This window comes from Pagrus major, chromosome 17 (assembly GCF_040436345.1).
Source record: "Pagrus major chromosome 17, Pma_NU_1.0".
In the NCBI taxonomy this organism is placed as follows: domain Eukaryota; kingdom Metazoa; phylum Chordata; class Actinopteri; order Spariformes; family Sparidae; genus Pagrus; species Pagrus major.
In genome coordinates this window covers 7618997-7635154 of record NC_133231.1, presented here as the reverse complement: position 1 = coordinate 7635154, position 16158 = coordinate 7618997, and the positions used below count along the sequence as shown (strand labels likewise).

At 43.4% G+C, this 16158-nt stretch overlaps 4 protein-coding genes across 4 annotated transcripts; 3 read left to right on the top strand and 1 right to left on the bottom strand.

The window, feature by feature from the left end:
- The first annotated feature begins 247 nt into the window (after nt 1-247).
- Nucleotides 248-1065, top strand: LOC141011590 (hepcidin-like). Its single transcript, XM_073484770.1, has 3 exons — nt 248-406; nt 511-588; nt 733-1065. The coding sequence occupies exons 1-3, from the start codon at nt 320-322 to the stop codon at nt 823-825; spliced, it is 258 nt and encodes an 85-aa protein (XP_073340871.1). The 5' UTR covers nt 248-319; the 3' UTR covers nt 826-1065.
- A 5449-nt stretch (nt 1066-6514) lies between these two features.
- LOC141011582 (hepcidin-like) lies at nt 6515-7349 on the bottom strand. The gene is made up of 3 exons (XM_073484761.1): nt 7169-7349; nt 6987-7064; nt 6515-6868 (listed from the first exon to the last, which is right to left on the bottom strand). The coding sequence occupies exons 1-3, from the start codon at nt 7253-7255 to the stop codon at nt 6746-6748; spliced, it is 288 nt and encodes a 95-aa protein (XP_073340862.1). The 5' UTR covers nt 7256-7349; the 3' UTR covers nt 6515-6745.
- A 2616-nt stretch (nt 7350-9965) lies between these two features.
- On the top strand, nt 9966-10790 carry LOC141011585 (hepcidin-like). Its single transcript, XM_073484765.1, has 3 exons — nt 9966-10146; nt 10251-10328; nt 10447-10790. The coding sequence occupies exons 1-3, from the start codon at nt 10060-10062 to the stop codon at nt 10546-10548; spliced, it is 267 nt and encodes an 88-aa protein (XP_073340866.1). The 5' UTR covers nt 9966-10059; the 3' UTR covers nt 10549-10790.
- Nucleotides 10791-12283: 1493 nt separating this feature from the next.
- Nucleotides 12284-13052, top strand: LOC141011577 (hepcidin-like). Its single transcript, XM_073484757.1, has 3 exons — nt 12284-12587; nt 12684-12761; nt 12883-13052. Exons 1-3 carry the CDS (start codon nt 12501-12503, stop codon nt 12982-12984), a joined length of 267 nt encoding a protein of 88 aa, XP_073340858.1. The 5' UTR covers nt 12284-12500; the 3' UTR covers nt 12985-13052.
- Nucleotides 13053-16158: the final 3106 nt, after the last annotated feature.

The following is a 16158-nucleotide window of genomic DNA, read 5'->3' as shown; positions in this document are numbered from 1 at the left end:
AACTACACACAGTGATTACTTCATCTTAACTGTTAGTTGTTTGCAAATGCTTTTACACCAACAGACAGTCTCTTGAGGTTTAGGAGTTCCCCATTCTCATCCTCAGCATCCCTCAGAGAGTGATGCAAGCCTGTGTCTGAAAGCAGCTGCTGTACTGTAGGTGCTGTCAGTGATGAGGCAACAGTGGTCCAAGTGACTATAAATACCAGCACACTTTACAAAGTCAACCGTCAGACAGGATAAGAAGTGAAAGGAGCTGACGAGAGTCACCAAAAGAATCAAAGGACTGAACAAGTTAAAGCAGTCAAAGCCTCCTAAGATGAAGACATTCAGTGTTGCAGTTGCAGTGGCCGTCGTGCTCACCTTTATTTGCCTTCAGGAGAGCTCTGCTGTCTCATTCACTGAAGTAAGAACTTGACTTCAATCATTTCATTTGCTTATTAGCTGTAAATGTTTTGTCTAAATGCTGAAATGTGGCTCCTGCTGTAAATGTGCACAATTCATTGACAGGTGCAAGAGCTGGAGGAGCCAATGAGCAATGGCAGTCCAGTTGCTGCATATGAAGAGATGTCAGAGGAGTCCTGGAAGGTTTGTTCAATGAACTGAATGAACTGAGACAAATACATTGAGCTCATTCACACTGAAGTGGTTGTGTTTTCCTTTCAAAGTGCCTTGATACACTCCATAGAAGGAGAGAGAACACCTTGCTCATGTCTTTTCTCTTTCACACAGATGCCGTATGCCAGCAGACGCTGGCGCTGTCGCCTTTGCTGTCGTTGCTGTCCTAACATGAGAGGATGTGGTCTCTGCTGCAAGAGGCGTTGAGGATTCCTGCTGCAGCCTGGGATTTACACAACGACCACTAAATATTTTATTTTAAGATTTTTACTTTAAAAGCAAATCTTTCCAAATTTCAATAGTGTTTGTAAATATCTGAGGATGTTTCTGGATTTGGTCATGCTGCAGAGAATGTGTGCTAACTGATGTATCATCCTGATATTTTGTTAAAAATCTCATGTGTGATGAATAAAGTTGATTGTTTCTATAATATATAATGAAAGTGTATGGAGTCATTTTATACGCCGTATTGGTTTCACAACATTCTTCACATTTTCTACATTTGAGTATTCTCAGAAACACAGCAGGGATACAAGTTACATACAGTAAATAGAGGTATTATTGTGGTATGAGATTGCAAATTAGTAACATGAAACCTGTTCAACATTTGTGGTGGAAAATTGTATTTTCTCATACAAAAACATGTCACAGTTGTGTTGATAAACATGAACACCATTCACAATAAAATGCAGGCACCTGCAGGCTGGTACTTTGTTCCAGACCAAGAGAAGGACAATTATACATTGTTCCATTATTTTTATGGTCCGGTTCCTGTTCACACTGACTTTATACAAAGAAAACAAGAGGAGACAACATTCATTTATACAGACTGACAGGTAAGTAGTTGATTGGACAGTGTTGCGATTGTTATCCTGCAATAAAACTCTGATGACTGACAGAAGTTCATACAGCATTTTAATAGTGCCTCTGATTTGTGTATTTATGTTCTCTGGAGTCACAAATAGCTCATAAAGAAATTACTCATTATAATTATTTTAGGTAGTTATTAGCCTTTTATACTGCAGATTTTCTTACTGAGCATTATTGTAATAATAATCCTGATTTCTTGGCATTTGTAACTGTTCACAGATTAGTGTCATATGTAATGCTCTTTAAACACTCTCACATGAATTCCTGTACCATGATTATAATAATCCACATTATCAACAAAAAAACCTAACTAGGCCTTTTGAAAAGTATATTTAATGTTTGCTTCCTCATCATTTAAACACCTTAAGATTGTCCGGGACTGAATATTGAAACAACAGACAGAGAAAATCAAGTTGTGTGCAGTTAACTGAAAAGTTAGGGGCCATTTGAATTTGTTCTTCATTCAGTAACTTCAGTCTTTCCAAATTTCTTGCACAATAACCAAAACCTCTCACTTCATATCAGGTCTGTGTCAATAACCAGTAGCATGAATGACTGTTAGATTACAGGCCTAGAGCTGACAACCCACCTTTTAAATAGCCTATTTCTGTAATATGACAGAGAGAATAACTTTCAGAACTGTTTTAAAGTACAACTTTAACTATGAGAGTAGAAAATAGCAGGCTGATGGGATAACATTAACCTGAGCAAAAACATTAGTTGGGGTAAAACTCGAGGACTTCTTCTCCATCAGCGTTTCCATCCATCCAGTCTAGTCAACACATTATGTTTTCCTCGCAGATTTAATTTGATTTGGATGACGAATAAATACCAGACATGAAGAATGAAAATGATTAGCCTCAGTAAGGATTAAGAGGTTTTCTAAGGGCACCTGCTCATCATGACTGTGTAAAATGAAATAGTTAAAATTGTAGTTATACAAATGCTGAAAGTTACCCTGTCATTTTAAAGTAAAAGGTCGACCATTTAAAAATGGGTAATTAACTGTATATTCCAACAGCTGTGGAGTCATTCATGCTACTGTTTGACACAGATCTGCCCTAACCCTTTTTTTATATAGGTTCTTACACTACCAGACAAATCAAAAGGCCTGTGCAAGATGTAGATGTAAACTGCATTTTAGTTTGTAAAATGTCTAAATCTCCTCCCAATAAACTCAGGACATTACCTTTTTCATTACCTTTTGTCATGCACATTTAATGTGACAAATTTTTCAGGGAATGAATCACTTCCTGTATACAAAATCATACACTGCTTTAGTTTTGAGAGTACTTAAAGGAATAGTTCACTCTAGAACGAAATTCAGTCATTATCGACTCACCCTCATGGTGATGAGAAGAAAGTGCAGCTGGAGAACTGCGGGGTACCCTCCTGCAGCAAAGATCCATATAACGAGCGTAAATGGTGTTCGAGACAGAACTTGCAATAGATACACACCGGTATTTACATCCAGCTATGAGCGATAGCTACACACCGGTATTTACATCCTACTGTGAGTTTCAAAGTTTCAAATCACTAGTGCAGGCAGATCCCTCTTGTGTTTGTGTGTCGCTCGGTCGCTCACAGCAGGATATAAATACCGGTGTGTATCTATTGCAAGTTCTGTCTCGAACACCATTTACGCTCGTTATATGGATCTTTGCTGCAGGAGGGTACCCCGCAGTTCTCCAGCTGCACTTTCTTCTCATCACCATGAGATCTTGTCCGGCGCGGCTTCCGTAGTGCAAGCGGCTGTGAGGGAGACTCGCGTGCACGTGGAGCGTGCCTCCAGGCAAATATAGTGTAGTAACTGTTTAGGCTACAAAAATGTACTAAATGACGTCCATCCATCCATCCATCCATTATCTGCCGCTTATCCGGGGCTGGGTCGCGGGGGCAGCTGCCTGAGCAGGGATACCCAGACTTCCCTCTCCCCGGACACTTCCTCCAGCTCCTCCGGGAGGATCCCAAGGCGTTCCCAGGTCAGCCGGGTGACATAGTCACTCCAGCGTGTCCTGGGTCTTCCTCGGGGTCTCTTCCTCCCGGTGGGGCATGCCTGGAACACCTCCCGAGGGAGGCGTCCATGGGGCATCCGATACAGATGCCCGAGCCACCTCAGCTGACTCCTCTCGATGTGGAGGAGCAGCGGTTCTACTCCGAGCTCCTCCCGGGTGACAGAGCTCCTCACCCTATCTCTAAGGGAGCGCCCTGCCACCCTGCGGAGGAAACTCATTTCGGCCGCTTGTATCCGGGATCTTATTCTTTCGGTCATGACCCAAAGTTCATGACCATAGGTGAGGGTAGGAACGTAGACTGACCGTTAAATCGAGAGCTTCGCCTTTCGGCTCAGCTCTCTCTTCACCACGACAGACCGATACAACGACCGCATTACTGCGGCCGCCGCACCGATCCGCCTGTCAATCTCACGCTCCATCCTTCCCTCACTCGTGAACAAGACCCCGAGATACTTAAACTCCTCCACTTGAGGCAGGAACTCTCCCTCAACCTGGAGGGAACAAGCCACCTTTTTCCGGTCGAGAACCATGGCCTCAGACTTGGAGGTGCTGATTCTCATCCCAGCTGCTTCACACTCGGCTGCAAACCGCCCCAGAACATGCTGGAGGTCCCGGCTCGAAGGAGCCAACAAGACAACATCATCTGCGAAAAGCAGGGATGAAATCCGGTGGCTCCCGAACCAGATCCCCTCCGGCCCATGACTGCGCCTAGAAATTCTGTCCATAAAAATAATGAACAGAACCGGTGACAAAGGGCAGCCCTGCCGGAGTCCAACATGTACTGGAAACAGGTCTGACTTACTGCCGGCAATGCGAACCAAGCTCCTGCTCCGGTCGTACAGGGACCGTACAGCCCTTAGTAGAGGGCCCTCGACCCCGTACTCCCGAAGCACCCCCCACAGAATGCCACGAGGGACACGGTCGAATGCCTTCTCCAAGTCCACAAAACACATGTGGACTGGTTGGGCAAACTCCCATGAACCCTCCAGCACCCTGCTGAGGGTATAGAGCTGGTCCAGTGTTCCACGGCCAGGACGAAAACCGCATTGTTCCTCCTGAATCCGAGGTTCGACTATCGGCCGAATTCTCCTCTCTAGTACCCTGGAATAGACTTTACCAGGGAGGCTGAGGAGTGTGATCCCCCGGTAGTTGGAACACACCCTCCGGTCCCCCTTTTTGAATAGAGGGACCACCACCCCGGTCTGCCAGTCCAGAGGCACTGTCCCCGACTGCCACGCGATGTTGCAGAGACGTGTCAGCCAAGACAGCCCCACAACATCCAAAGACTTGAGGTACTCAGGGCGGATCTCATCCACCCCCGGTGCTTTGCCACCGGGCAGCTTCCGGACTACCTCGGTGACTTCGGCTTGGGTGATGAATGGATCAACCTCCGAGTCCCCAGCCTCTGCTTCCTCTATGGAAGACGTGTCAGTGGGATTGAGGAGATCCTCGAAGTACTCCTTCCACCGCCCAACGATATCCCCAGTCGAGGTCAACAGCTCCCCGCCTCCACCGTAAACAGTGTTGGCGGGGTGCTGCTTCCCCTTCCTAAGGCGCCGGATGGTTTGCCAGAATTTCCTCGAGGCCGACCGGTAGTCCTTCTCCATGGCCTCCCCGAACTTTTCCCAGGCCCGAGTCTTTGCTTCCGCGACCGCCCGTGCTGCAGCACGCTTGGCCTGCCGGTACCCATCAGCTGCCTCAGGAGTCCCCCGAGCCAGCCAGGCTCGATAGGACTCCTTCTTCAGCTTGACAGCATCCCTTACTGTCGGTGTCCACCACCGAGTTCGGGGATTGCCGCCACGACAGGCACCGGAGACCTTACGGCCACAGCTCCGAACAGCCGCGTCAACAATGGCGGCGGAGAACAAGGCCCATTCGGACTCAATGTCCCCAGCCTCCCTCGGGATCTGGTCAAAGCTCTCCCGGAGGTGGGAGTTGTAGACCTCCCCGACAGAGGGTTCCACCAGACGTTCCCAGCAGACCCTCACAGTACGTTTGGGTCTGCCAAGTCTGTCCAGCTTCCTCCCCTGCCAGCGAAACCAACTCACCACCAGGTGGTGATCAGTTGACAGCTCAGCCCCTCTCTTCACCCGAGTGTCCAAGACATACGGCCGGAGGTCAGATGACACGACCACAAAGTCGATCATCGACCTCCGGCCTAGGGTGTCCTGGTGCCATGTGCACTGATGAACACCCTTATGCTTGAACATGGTGTTCGTTATGGACAAACTGTGACTGGCACAGAAGTCCAACAACAGAACACCACTCGGGTTCAGATCAGGGAGGCCGTTCCTCCCAATCACTCCCCTCCAGGCAACACTGTCGCCGCCTACGTGAGCGTTGAAGTCCCCCAGCAGAACGATGGAGTCCCCAGTTGGAGCACTCTCCAGTACCCCTCCCAGGGACCCCAAGAAGGCCGGGTACTCTGCACTGCCGTTTGGCCCATAGGCCGAAACAACAGTGAGAGACCTATCCCCGACCCGGAGGCGCAGGGAAACGACCCTCTCGTTCACCGGGGAAAACTCCAACACATGGCGGCTGAGCTGGGGAGCTATGAGCAAGCCCACACCAGCTCGCCGCCTCTCACCGCGGGCAACTCCAGAGTAGAAGAGAGTCCAGCCTCTCTCAAGGAGTTGGGTTCCAGAGCCCAGACTGTGCGTGGAGGAGAGCCCGACTATCTCACTAAATGACGTCGTTTCGAGTAAACTCTGGATGTTGCCACTTCAGGACACTTGGATTGCAGCAGACAAGCAGTATGGAGGAATATTACAAAGTTTTTGTGTAGTTTGATGGACTTTTTCGTCTCGGACACCATTTACGCCCGTTATATGGATATTTGCTGCAGGGGGGTACCCCCGCGGGTCTCCAGCTGCACTTTGAGGAATAAGAAACTGCACCGGACTTCTTATCAGCATGAGGGTGAGTCGATAATGACTGAATTTCGTTCTAGAGTGAACTATTCCTTTAAGTGTAGAATGTGGAGAATATTGTGGAAGCAATATGGCAACAAATCAGTTTATACACTTTATTGATCACACACTTTAGTATATGAAGATTCTTGAAATATGAGGATGATACAGTCATATCAGTGAGCAAATATTCTCTGCAGCATGAACAAATCCAGAAACATCCTCAGATATTTACAACCACAATTGAAAGCTGGAAATTTGTTTAAGAGTAAAAATCTTATCAAATAAATATTTAGTGGTGGTTGTGTAAATCCCCGGCTGCAGCAGGAATCCTCAGAACTTGCAGCAGGTACCACATCCACTCCTGTTAGGACAGCAATCGCAGCAAAAGCGGCAGCGCCTGCGTCTCTTGTTTCTGCCAGCAGGGCTGCGCTTGTGTCTGTTGTTATATGGCATCTGTGTGAAAGACAAAAGACATGAGCAAGGTGTTCATCTCCAGCATCATCTCTCACTCTGTTTACTCTCTCTCCTTCTCAATGTATTTGTCTCAGTTCATTCAGTTCACTGAACAAACCTTCCAGGACTCCTCTGACATCTCTTCATATGCAGCAACTGGACTGCCATTGCTCATTGGCTTCTCCGGCTCTTGCACCTGTCAATGAATTGAGCACATTTACAGCAGGAGCCACATTTCAGCATTTAGACAAAACATTTACAGCTAATAAGCAAATGATATAATTGAAGTCAAGTTCTTACCTCAGTAACTGAGACAGCAGAGCTCTCCTGAAGGCAAATAAAGGTGAGCACGACGGCCACTGCAACTGCAACACTGAATGTCTTCATCTTAGGAGGCTTTGACTGCTTTAACTTGTTCAGTCCTTTGATTCTTTTGGTGACTCTCGTCAGCTCCTTTCACTTCTTCTCCTGTCTGATGGTTGACTTTGTAAAGTGTGCTGGTATTTATAGTCACTTGGACCACTGTTGCCTCATCACTGACAGCACCTACAGTACAGCAGCTGCTTCCAGGCACAGGCTTGCATCACTCTCTGAGGGATGCTGGGAATGAGAATGGGAAATTCCTCAACAGTGGGAATTCTCTCTTTTTGTTTGTCTGTTCCACATATCAATCATTAATATTTTTACCTCTTATTGGTTTGTTCAGAAGAATAGATCTATCATGGAGTATATGTTTATACATATTCAGTTGCATACAACTACAGAAGCCCTAAAGGGCCATGCATTCATACATTTTATTTCCTCCATTTTTCCGTGATAACAAATTTATTTCATTTGTTTTCTCGAGATCTCGAGTTATTATCTCGAAATAACAACTGCCGTTTTACCGAGATAACGATATAATTAATTCCAGATCTTGAGAAAACAAAACGATAGTGTAGTATATTAAATCATTGCAGGAAACATCATTCAGTGTAGCAATGTCAGAGGAGCAGGAGCATATCGATCACCGCATCACATATCTTTTCAATCAAGGCCTGACACAGGCTAAAATAGCATTATGCCTCGCTTTTACAGATAACATACACATTAGTGTGCGTAATCTAAAAAGACGGTTAGCAAGGCTTCAGCTATATCAGCGGCGCAATCTTAGTGAGCCTGATGTCGTTGTTAACTACATAGCTGACCAGCTACGAGGTCCCGGACGTCTGCATAATCTCAGGCCATCATATCGCAGTCATTATCTCGAGATCTCGAATTAATTATATTGTTATCTCGGGAAAACAAAGTTTCGTTATCTTGAGATTTCGAGAAAATAATCCCGTTATCTCGGGAAAACGGCAGTTGTTATATCTCGATAATAACTCGAGATCTCGACACAAATGAAATAAACTTGTTATCACGGGAAAACGGAGGAAATAAAATATATGAATGCATGGCCCTTTAGGGCTTCCGTATACAACAACCCTAACCCTAATATACATTACCCTCTAGTAAATAAAATAACAGCAAACTTTGCAAATGCTTTAATTTTCTTATAACTAAACTGCAATAGTGTTACTGACATTCTGGACTGCGTTTCCAGTTATTAATACATCAATCACATAAACATAACATGCTAGTAGTAATCATCATGTCTTGACATTTCAGACAGATTAATACAATACAGTTTCCCTATTCAATCAACAAATAGTAACACTGAAGTAATCACTGTGTGCAGTTAACACTAATTAGGTCAAGGGCCAATTGAGGCTTTCTAAATATCTTGCGCAATAAAAAAAATCCCTCACTTCATATCACACAGTGTCAGCAAACATGAAAAAAGCATTGATGGCTCCACAGCTGATGGAATATACAGCTCGCTGCCTTTTTTGAAATGTGTCCAGTTCATTACTGGGGTAGTCAGTGGCAGAGTTACCAATATGAAAGAAAAAAAAGCTGACAGAATAATCCTTTGTCAGCGTGCTGTATGTTAGTGTGAGTGGAGCTGTTATTCAATTCACAAGTTACATTAATATATTTCTTTTTAATATAGCATATATTTTATTCATTATCAAGACAGCTGTAGCCTAAAAAATATGTATTGCTGGGATTATTTCCCCTTGATTTAACTAACACATTTTAAGATTAACTATTCCCCAATCTGAGTTACACATTTCATGTTTCCCTTGCCTTATTTCCATTATTATTTCAATTTTCATCTTTACAAATGAATGAATGAATGAAACCTCTGTAACTTTTACACAGATGGTGAGATGGAATAATGGCACTACATTCCGGCCTTCAAAAGTTAGTAAGAATGGGGCGTCTGTCTCCCTCGTTGAAGTTGGAAGTTGTTGCCAACTTCTTATAGTGTTTTAATAAATGGGGACAGACAAATCCCGCACAGTATGCCTCTAGATTAAGGTTTAATAATGATAAAAAGCATCATCTTCCACCTCCTTTTCATTTCTCTCACACAACAGTTTGGTCACTCTTCGTGCTTTCACTGTCAGAGAACTTCTGTGTTGGGGGAGGGGAGGGCATCAGTGCTGTAACCTCCCTGGTGACATAATAACCATTTAATAACCGATTAATTTTGAAAGAGCAAACACTTGACTGCCTTGAACTCCTATAACTTACTAACTGACTGACTGACTGACTGCATGGTGTGTATATGGCACTGATCTGTTATTAATTGGTATATCAGGACATCAGTAATATTACTGTAGTAAAGTTATCTGGAAATAAAATCTGTACCATTTTTTAATTATTGTATGTTATGTAAGTTCTCAACTGCTCTTTAATGTAACTAAAACTTTGTTGGAAGTACAGAATATGAATAAACATATACTCCATGACAGAACTGTACTTCTAAGCAAACCAATAAGAGGTAAAAAAAACAACAACATATATTTATATTAATGATTGATATGTGGAACAGACAAACAAAAACAGAGAATTCCCGTTGTTGAAGAATTTCCCATTCTCATTCCCAGCATCCCTCAGAGAGTGATGCAAGCCTGTGCCTGGAAGCAGCTGCTGTACTGTAGGTGCTGTCAGTGATGAGGCAACAGTGGTCCAAGTGACTATAAATACCAGCACACTTTACAAAGTCAACCATCAGACAGGAGAAGAAGTGAAAGGAGCTGACGAGAGTCACCAAAAGAATCACAGGACTGAACAAGTTAAAGCAGTCAAAGCCTCCTAAGATGAAGACATTCAGTGTTGCAGTTGCAGTGGCCGTCGTGCTCACCTTTATTTGCCTTCAGGAGAGCTCTGCTGCCTCAGTTACTGAGGTAAGAACTTGACTTCAATCATTTCATTTGCTTATTAGCTGTAAATGTTTTGTCTAAATGCTGAAATGTGGCTCCTGCTGTAAATGTGCTCAATTCATTGACAGGTGCAAGAGCTGGAGGAGCCAATGAGCAATGGCAGCCCAGTTGCTGCACATGAAGAGATGTCAGAGGAGTCCTGGAAGGTTTGTTCAATGAACTGAATGAACTGAGACAAATAGATTGAGAAGGAGAGAGAGTAAACAGAGTGAGAGATGATGCTGGAGATGAACACCTTGCTCATGTCTTTTGTCTTTCACACAGATGCCGTATAACAACAGACACAAGCGCAGCCCTGCTGGCTGTCGCTTTTGCTGCGGTTGCTGTCCTAACATGAGTGGATGTGGTGTCTGCTGCAGGTTCTGAGGATTCCTGCTCCAGCTTGGGATTTACACAACAACCACTAAATATTTATTTGAAAAGATTTTTACTTTTAAAGCAGTTTTCCAACTTACAATTGTGGCTGTAAATATCTGAGGATGTTTCTGGATTTGGTCATGCTGCAGAGAATGTGTGCTTAGTGACGTGACTGTATCATCCTCATTTTACATCATATACTAAAGTGGGTAATCAATAAAGTTTTACTGGTTGTATCATATAAAGTAAAAGTGTATGAATTGACTTCATGCCATATTGCCACATTTCCTGCACTCCAAACTCAAAGACACTGCAGTGATACAATTTATAAGCAGCTAATGGAGATATTATTGTGGTATCATTCTCCTCACACAATCAACCTGCATAACCATTGTGGTTGAAACATTTTATTTTCACATACAAAAACATTTTGGTTTTGGAAAAATATGAATGATGAACACAATTCATAATAAAAATGAATTAATTGAAAACACCGCTGACCTGCATGCAGGGTCTTACCAACAAAACAGAAAATTACACATGGTGGATTTAGTGCCATGTATTACATGTTGTGGGCAGGCACTTAAACGGATATTTCTTCTGTTGAAATGACTGTACAGAGATGAATTTGGGTTGCTTTGTCTGCATATATGACCTTTGTTTAATATGTCAACTGAAACCAGGAGAATACCAAATAACGTCATCTGGTATACATGTTTTTCAAGTTTGGAAGATACACTTCGAATGTGTTCACTGCTCCAGGTGTTAACCAACTGAGTAGATTCTATCAAGCAGACTATTAGACAACTACACTTTTATGCCAATGTGAAACAACTACATCTTGCTCTTTCTGCTCAGTGTGTCGGTGCTGCTGAGTTTGAAAGCATTGTACAACTGCACGTATATTTTATTTTCTTGTACAAAGAAGAAGGGGTTTATTTTATTGCAATGTCGAGAAATATGGTTGAATAACAGCCATAAATTCCTGTATAGTTTGACTCATTTTGATGTTTGTGGTGATCCTGTGCAGCTTCCTACCTTGTCATGATTAACAGGAAGTGGAATTTTATTGTGAAGTTTACTGTTGCTTGGATAAACGAGCAGACGGCGGAGCAACATGGCTGTTTAGACGTCGTCGTTGTTTGCAATGCCTAGACGTCTCAACGCTCAAGAGCAGTTTCATGTCATCCATATTATGTTGTTACAATAAGAAGAAACTTAAGACAAAGATGAACATAACAAAGACTAAAGATAGTCACTACAAGCATGGTTTTAAACTTAATGGTTAACATTAAGGAACAACTGGTAAACCAGTTGATGTGAAACTATGTTGGTGTGTTTTTCCTCCAGCCACAGATGAAGAACAGACCATAAAGATGAAGGGATTTTCCTAAAACAAAATGATAAGTTCATTATAATTGGATACTGAAAACAGGTATTTCAGAAAGGTGTATATTCCAACAGCTGTGGAACCATTTGTTCTTGTTGTCATGTTTGTTGACACTGGTCTGATATGAAGTGAGGGGTTTTTGTTATTGCACAAGATATCTGGAAAGACTCAAACGGCCCCTGACTTTATCAGTGTTAACTGCACACAGTGATTACATCACTTTTTGTTGTTTGAATAGGGGTTTTACACTATCAGATAGCTTTGAATGTTGAAGTGAGGAGAAATAAATATTCAAATAAACCCTAACCCTAAAATCCTACAGTTAAACTTAGAGAACATCCCATTCTCATTTCTTGGGAATTTCCAAACCATCACCCAGGAGTGATGCAAGCCCATTCCTGGAGATAATGAAAGAAAGTGTTGCCAGTGATGAAGCAACAGTGGCCAAAGTGAGTATAAATACAGGCATGCAACTCAAAGGGCTGACAAGAGTCATCACAATATCTTTTAGTGTCTAGTTGCTCTGTCCTCCAAAGAATTTAAAAACTTAAAAAACTCAAAGCCTCCTAAGATGAAGACATTCAGTGTTGCAGTTGCAGTGGCCGTCGTGCTCACCTTTATTTGCCTTCAGAAGAGCTCTGCTGTCCCAGTCACTGAGGTAAGAACTTGACTTCAATCAATTAATTTGCTCATTATCTTAACGTGTCCTGCTAGAATGCTACGACTTTCCTAAGTTTTTACAATTTACTAACAGGTGCCAGAGCTGGAGGAAGAAATAAGCAATGACGATGCAGCTGCTTCTTATGAAGAGACATCAGTAGAAACATGGATGGTATGTTCAGTTGATTCAATAAATCAAGGCGTTCTACATTCTCATCCGTATTAAATTGTAAGTGGGTGTTTATTGACAATAATGGAGGACACCTTGCTCTTGTCTGTTTTCTTTCACACAGATGCCATTTGACATCAGACAGAAGCCTCATAGTGGCCTCATAAAGTGCAGCTATTGCTGTGACTGCTGCGTTCTCGGTGTATGTGGAATGTGCTGCCAGTGAGGATTGTTGAGCACTGAAATTCACTTTGTTATGTTTTTTTGTCCTAAATTAAAGATTTGATGTCAGTAGATTTGGTCATGCTGTAGTTACTATGTGCTTATATTAAAGGAGACACATTATGCTCATTTTCAGGCTCATCATTTTAGTTTGGGTCACTACTAGAATAGGTTTACATGCTTAAATGCTCAAAAAACTGCAGCACTGTATTCCCCCTCTATCTGAAACTCTCTGTTTCAGCTCTTGTCTCCTTAAGGCCCCCCCTCCTCAATACTCAGTCTGCTCTGATTGGTCAGCTCACACATGCCTGATCCAGCACCGCTGACAACAACAGAGCAGCTGGGCTAAATTAATTCTTAAGTTCCCAACTAGCTGCTAGGTATAAACTATGCAAATTAATGACTCTGTGACGTACTGTGACGTAAGTTAGTGTGAGAGAGGAGTTGCTGTTGGTGCAGACCTTTTTTAACTTTCAAGATCTTCTACATTTACAAGAACCTTTATAAAACACTGAAGGAAAGGACAAAAATGAAAAAGCATCATAGGTCTCCTTTAAATACTGTACTGGCACACACCATTGTGTATTTTCACATTCAGTTTTAAGGTTGTAATATGTGAGTATTTTAGTTCAAAAAATTAAATAACATTATTAACAGAATGCAAGGAAATAACCATGTTGACGTTCTGTTAAAGATGTCTATGTTTTGTGTTGAAGAGATATCCAGTGCTGCAAGTGTGTAGTGCGATGGTGCCGTAGAGGAAGGGCAACATGCTGAGAGCTCTGCAGTTTTTTTTTCTAGTCAGTTTCTTCTTCTTCTTCTTCTTCTTCTTCTTCTTCTTCTTCTCCTTCAAAAACCTTTTTCTTCCAGCAGTCCAAAGCTCCTGTGCTAGTGGTGCAAACACCAACACTCCCCTGGTAGTCCAGCTAGCTGCATGGCTAACTGAGCTGACAAGTTAACAGTGGCTACAGTCATGAGCCGTTTTTATACTGGACAGCAACCCACCAATTTGGCTGTCCTTCTTGCGGCTAGGTCCACGAATTTAGACAGACTGCGGTATATTGGGGGTCAGTTTTGGTCCACTTTTACACTTCGGCCGCCTCTATTGCTATGTAAATCCAAGGCGTCGATGTGCCGGCAATTGCGTGACATGGGCGGAGGTGTCAATGACACGCACTGTTGTGCGACCCACAGCCGGGAGTTTTAAAAGCAGGAAACAGCTGATCACAGCAGTCAGTTCATCACTTCATCCACGGACGTCCAGAGTGAGCAACTGGAAAGCCGCTGAGATCTGGTAGATGCTAACCATCACAGCCGAGAGAATCGTCAATAACCAGATCACTCGTCACTGTTCACCCCCAACTTCGTGCTTCGTCACCTCACATGTTTACGCCTACCCCAGTGGAGGCTTTTTTGCAAAGGAGGAATATTACACCTCCGTTTCACATAGACAAGGCGGCAGATTGCAGCCTTTACCTGGCTGCAAATGTGGCACATTTTCTAACTAAAAGGGGCAATGGATGCATAAAAGAATACAGTTAGCAGCAGTTAGCAGTTATTCTGGTGATATGCTGGCCCATTTGTTGGAGGTATGAATTCGAGGTGATCAATTCTTAAAATATCACATGATCAAGATGAGATGACAAATGTTGTGGATGAACTGTCAGCTTAGGATCAACTGAATTGTTATTGCATACCATCAATAACACATAACTGATGATCACAATCAGAGAGTGTGTAAGGGCCTGACACTCTGACAGATGGGGAAAAGTCCAACACTTAATATCTTTCACCACGCAGGCCCAAACACTAGGGTGCTAAAGAAGTACTGTCCTCCACTGGCCTCTAACAAACAACACTTCCAGAGGCAACTTCATTTTCCAAGGGTGGTCTGCTGTCCAAGTGTTAACCAGGCCCAGCTTAGCTCTGCTGTGCTGCATTCGTACAGTGAGGGGAGGTATGGCAGTTGGCCATGGTGATATGCATGCTATTGTGTTGCTTCTAGCCTGGCTGGATGGCACCTCGCAATTATAATGACCACAAAGGTCAAATAAATGGTCTGGTGTTAATTCAGTGCAGACATGGGGAACACACAGACTCAGATAGACTCTGTGATAGAGGTATGAATGTTGAAACAACATACAGAGAGGTCAACGTATAGGAAGTGAAAAGCAGAACAATGGTGAACCTATTTAAACCTGTGTGATTACAATTTAATTGCCCGGACACACAGAAGTGCATGTACACGGCAGAACACACACATATGCTCACACTCACACAAGTACAGACTACCAGTCTGGAGCCTGGCGGACTCCTGCTCTGATCCCACCCTCATGCAGCCTTGCGGGGGGCTGAGCGGCATGCCAGGCCTGCCTCGCGCCCAGACGGATGCCCGTTCTACGCCCCCATACCAACAGAGCTGCTGCCAAACCACACAAGGAGATAGTAAATGAGAGCAGAGGGTTCTGTTCAGCTTCCTCACACACACACATCCACACACCATGTGGTTTATTTTATCTGACTCATACCCACATACACACACAAAACACAATGCAGGCAGCAATTAAGGGGCCTGTTCATCGGTGAACTGCAGTATACTAGCTCTGTAAATCTTCAAGCTTGCGATTTTAAAGTGTACTAAGTAAAGAGCTGGTGGTAAGCTGAGGAATACACAGGATGCTGCTGTTGTTTTTTATTTGATTAGTAGACACTTGATGGCATTTGGATAGAAGCAAATAGTTAGTTAATAGCAATAATTGCCTCAGATCTTTGATGCGAAGCACAAAACTGGAAGCTGCAGTGAACAACAGATTTTTGGTATCTTTCGTTTTGCTGAGAGATCAGGAACATCACATAGATCAACTTTATGTGCTGCTAAAACTTGCAACGTTAGCAGCTCTCGGGAGAGCATTGTTTTAATCTAAATGCTTTGGTCAGGACCACTGCACTATGATAAGTAAAACTCTCAGACACAATTTTATAACTCTAAGTTATTTCCACTGTAACTATTTTATCTTTGTCGCAGCGATAAAGAAGGCATCTACCAGTAATGTATGCTTAGATGTATGTGATTGGTCAATGCTGCACCTTGCTGGGTGACTTTACGTTGCACTGCAGCAAAAGTTGGCCCGAGTCTAACCACTGCTTGAAGTGGTAAACAAATAAAGTGCCAGTACTC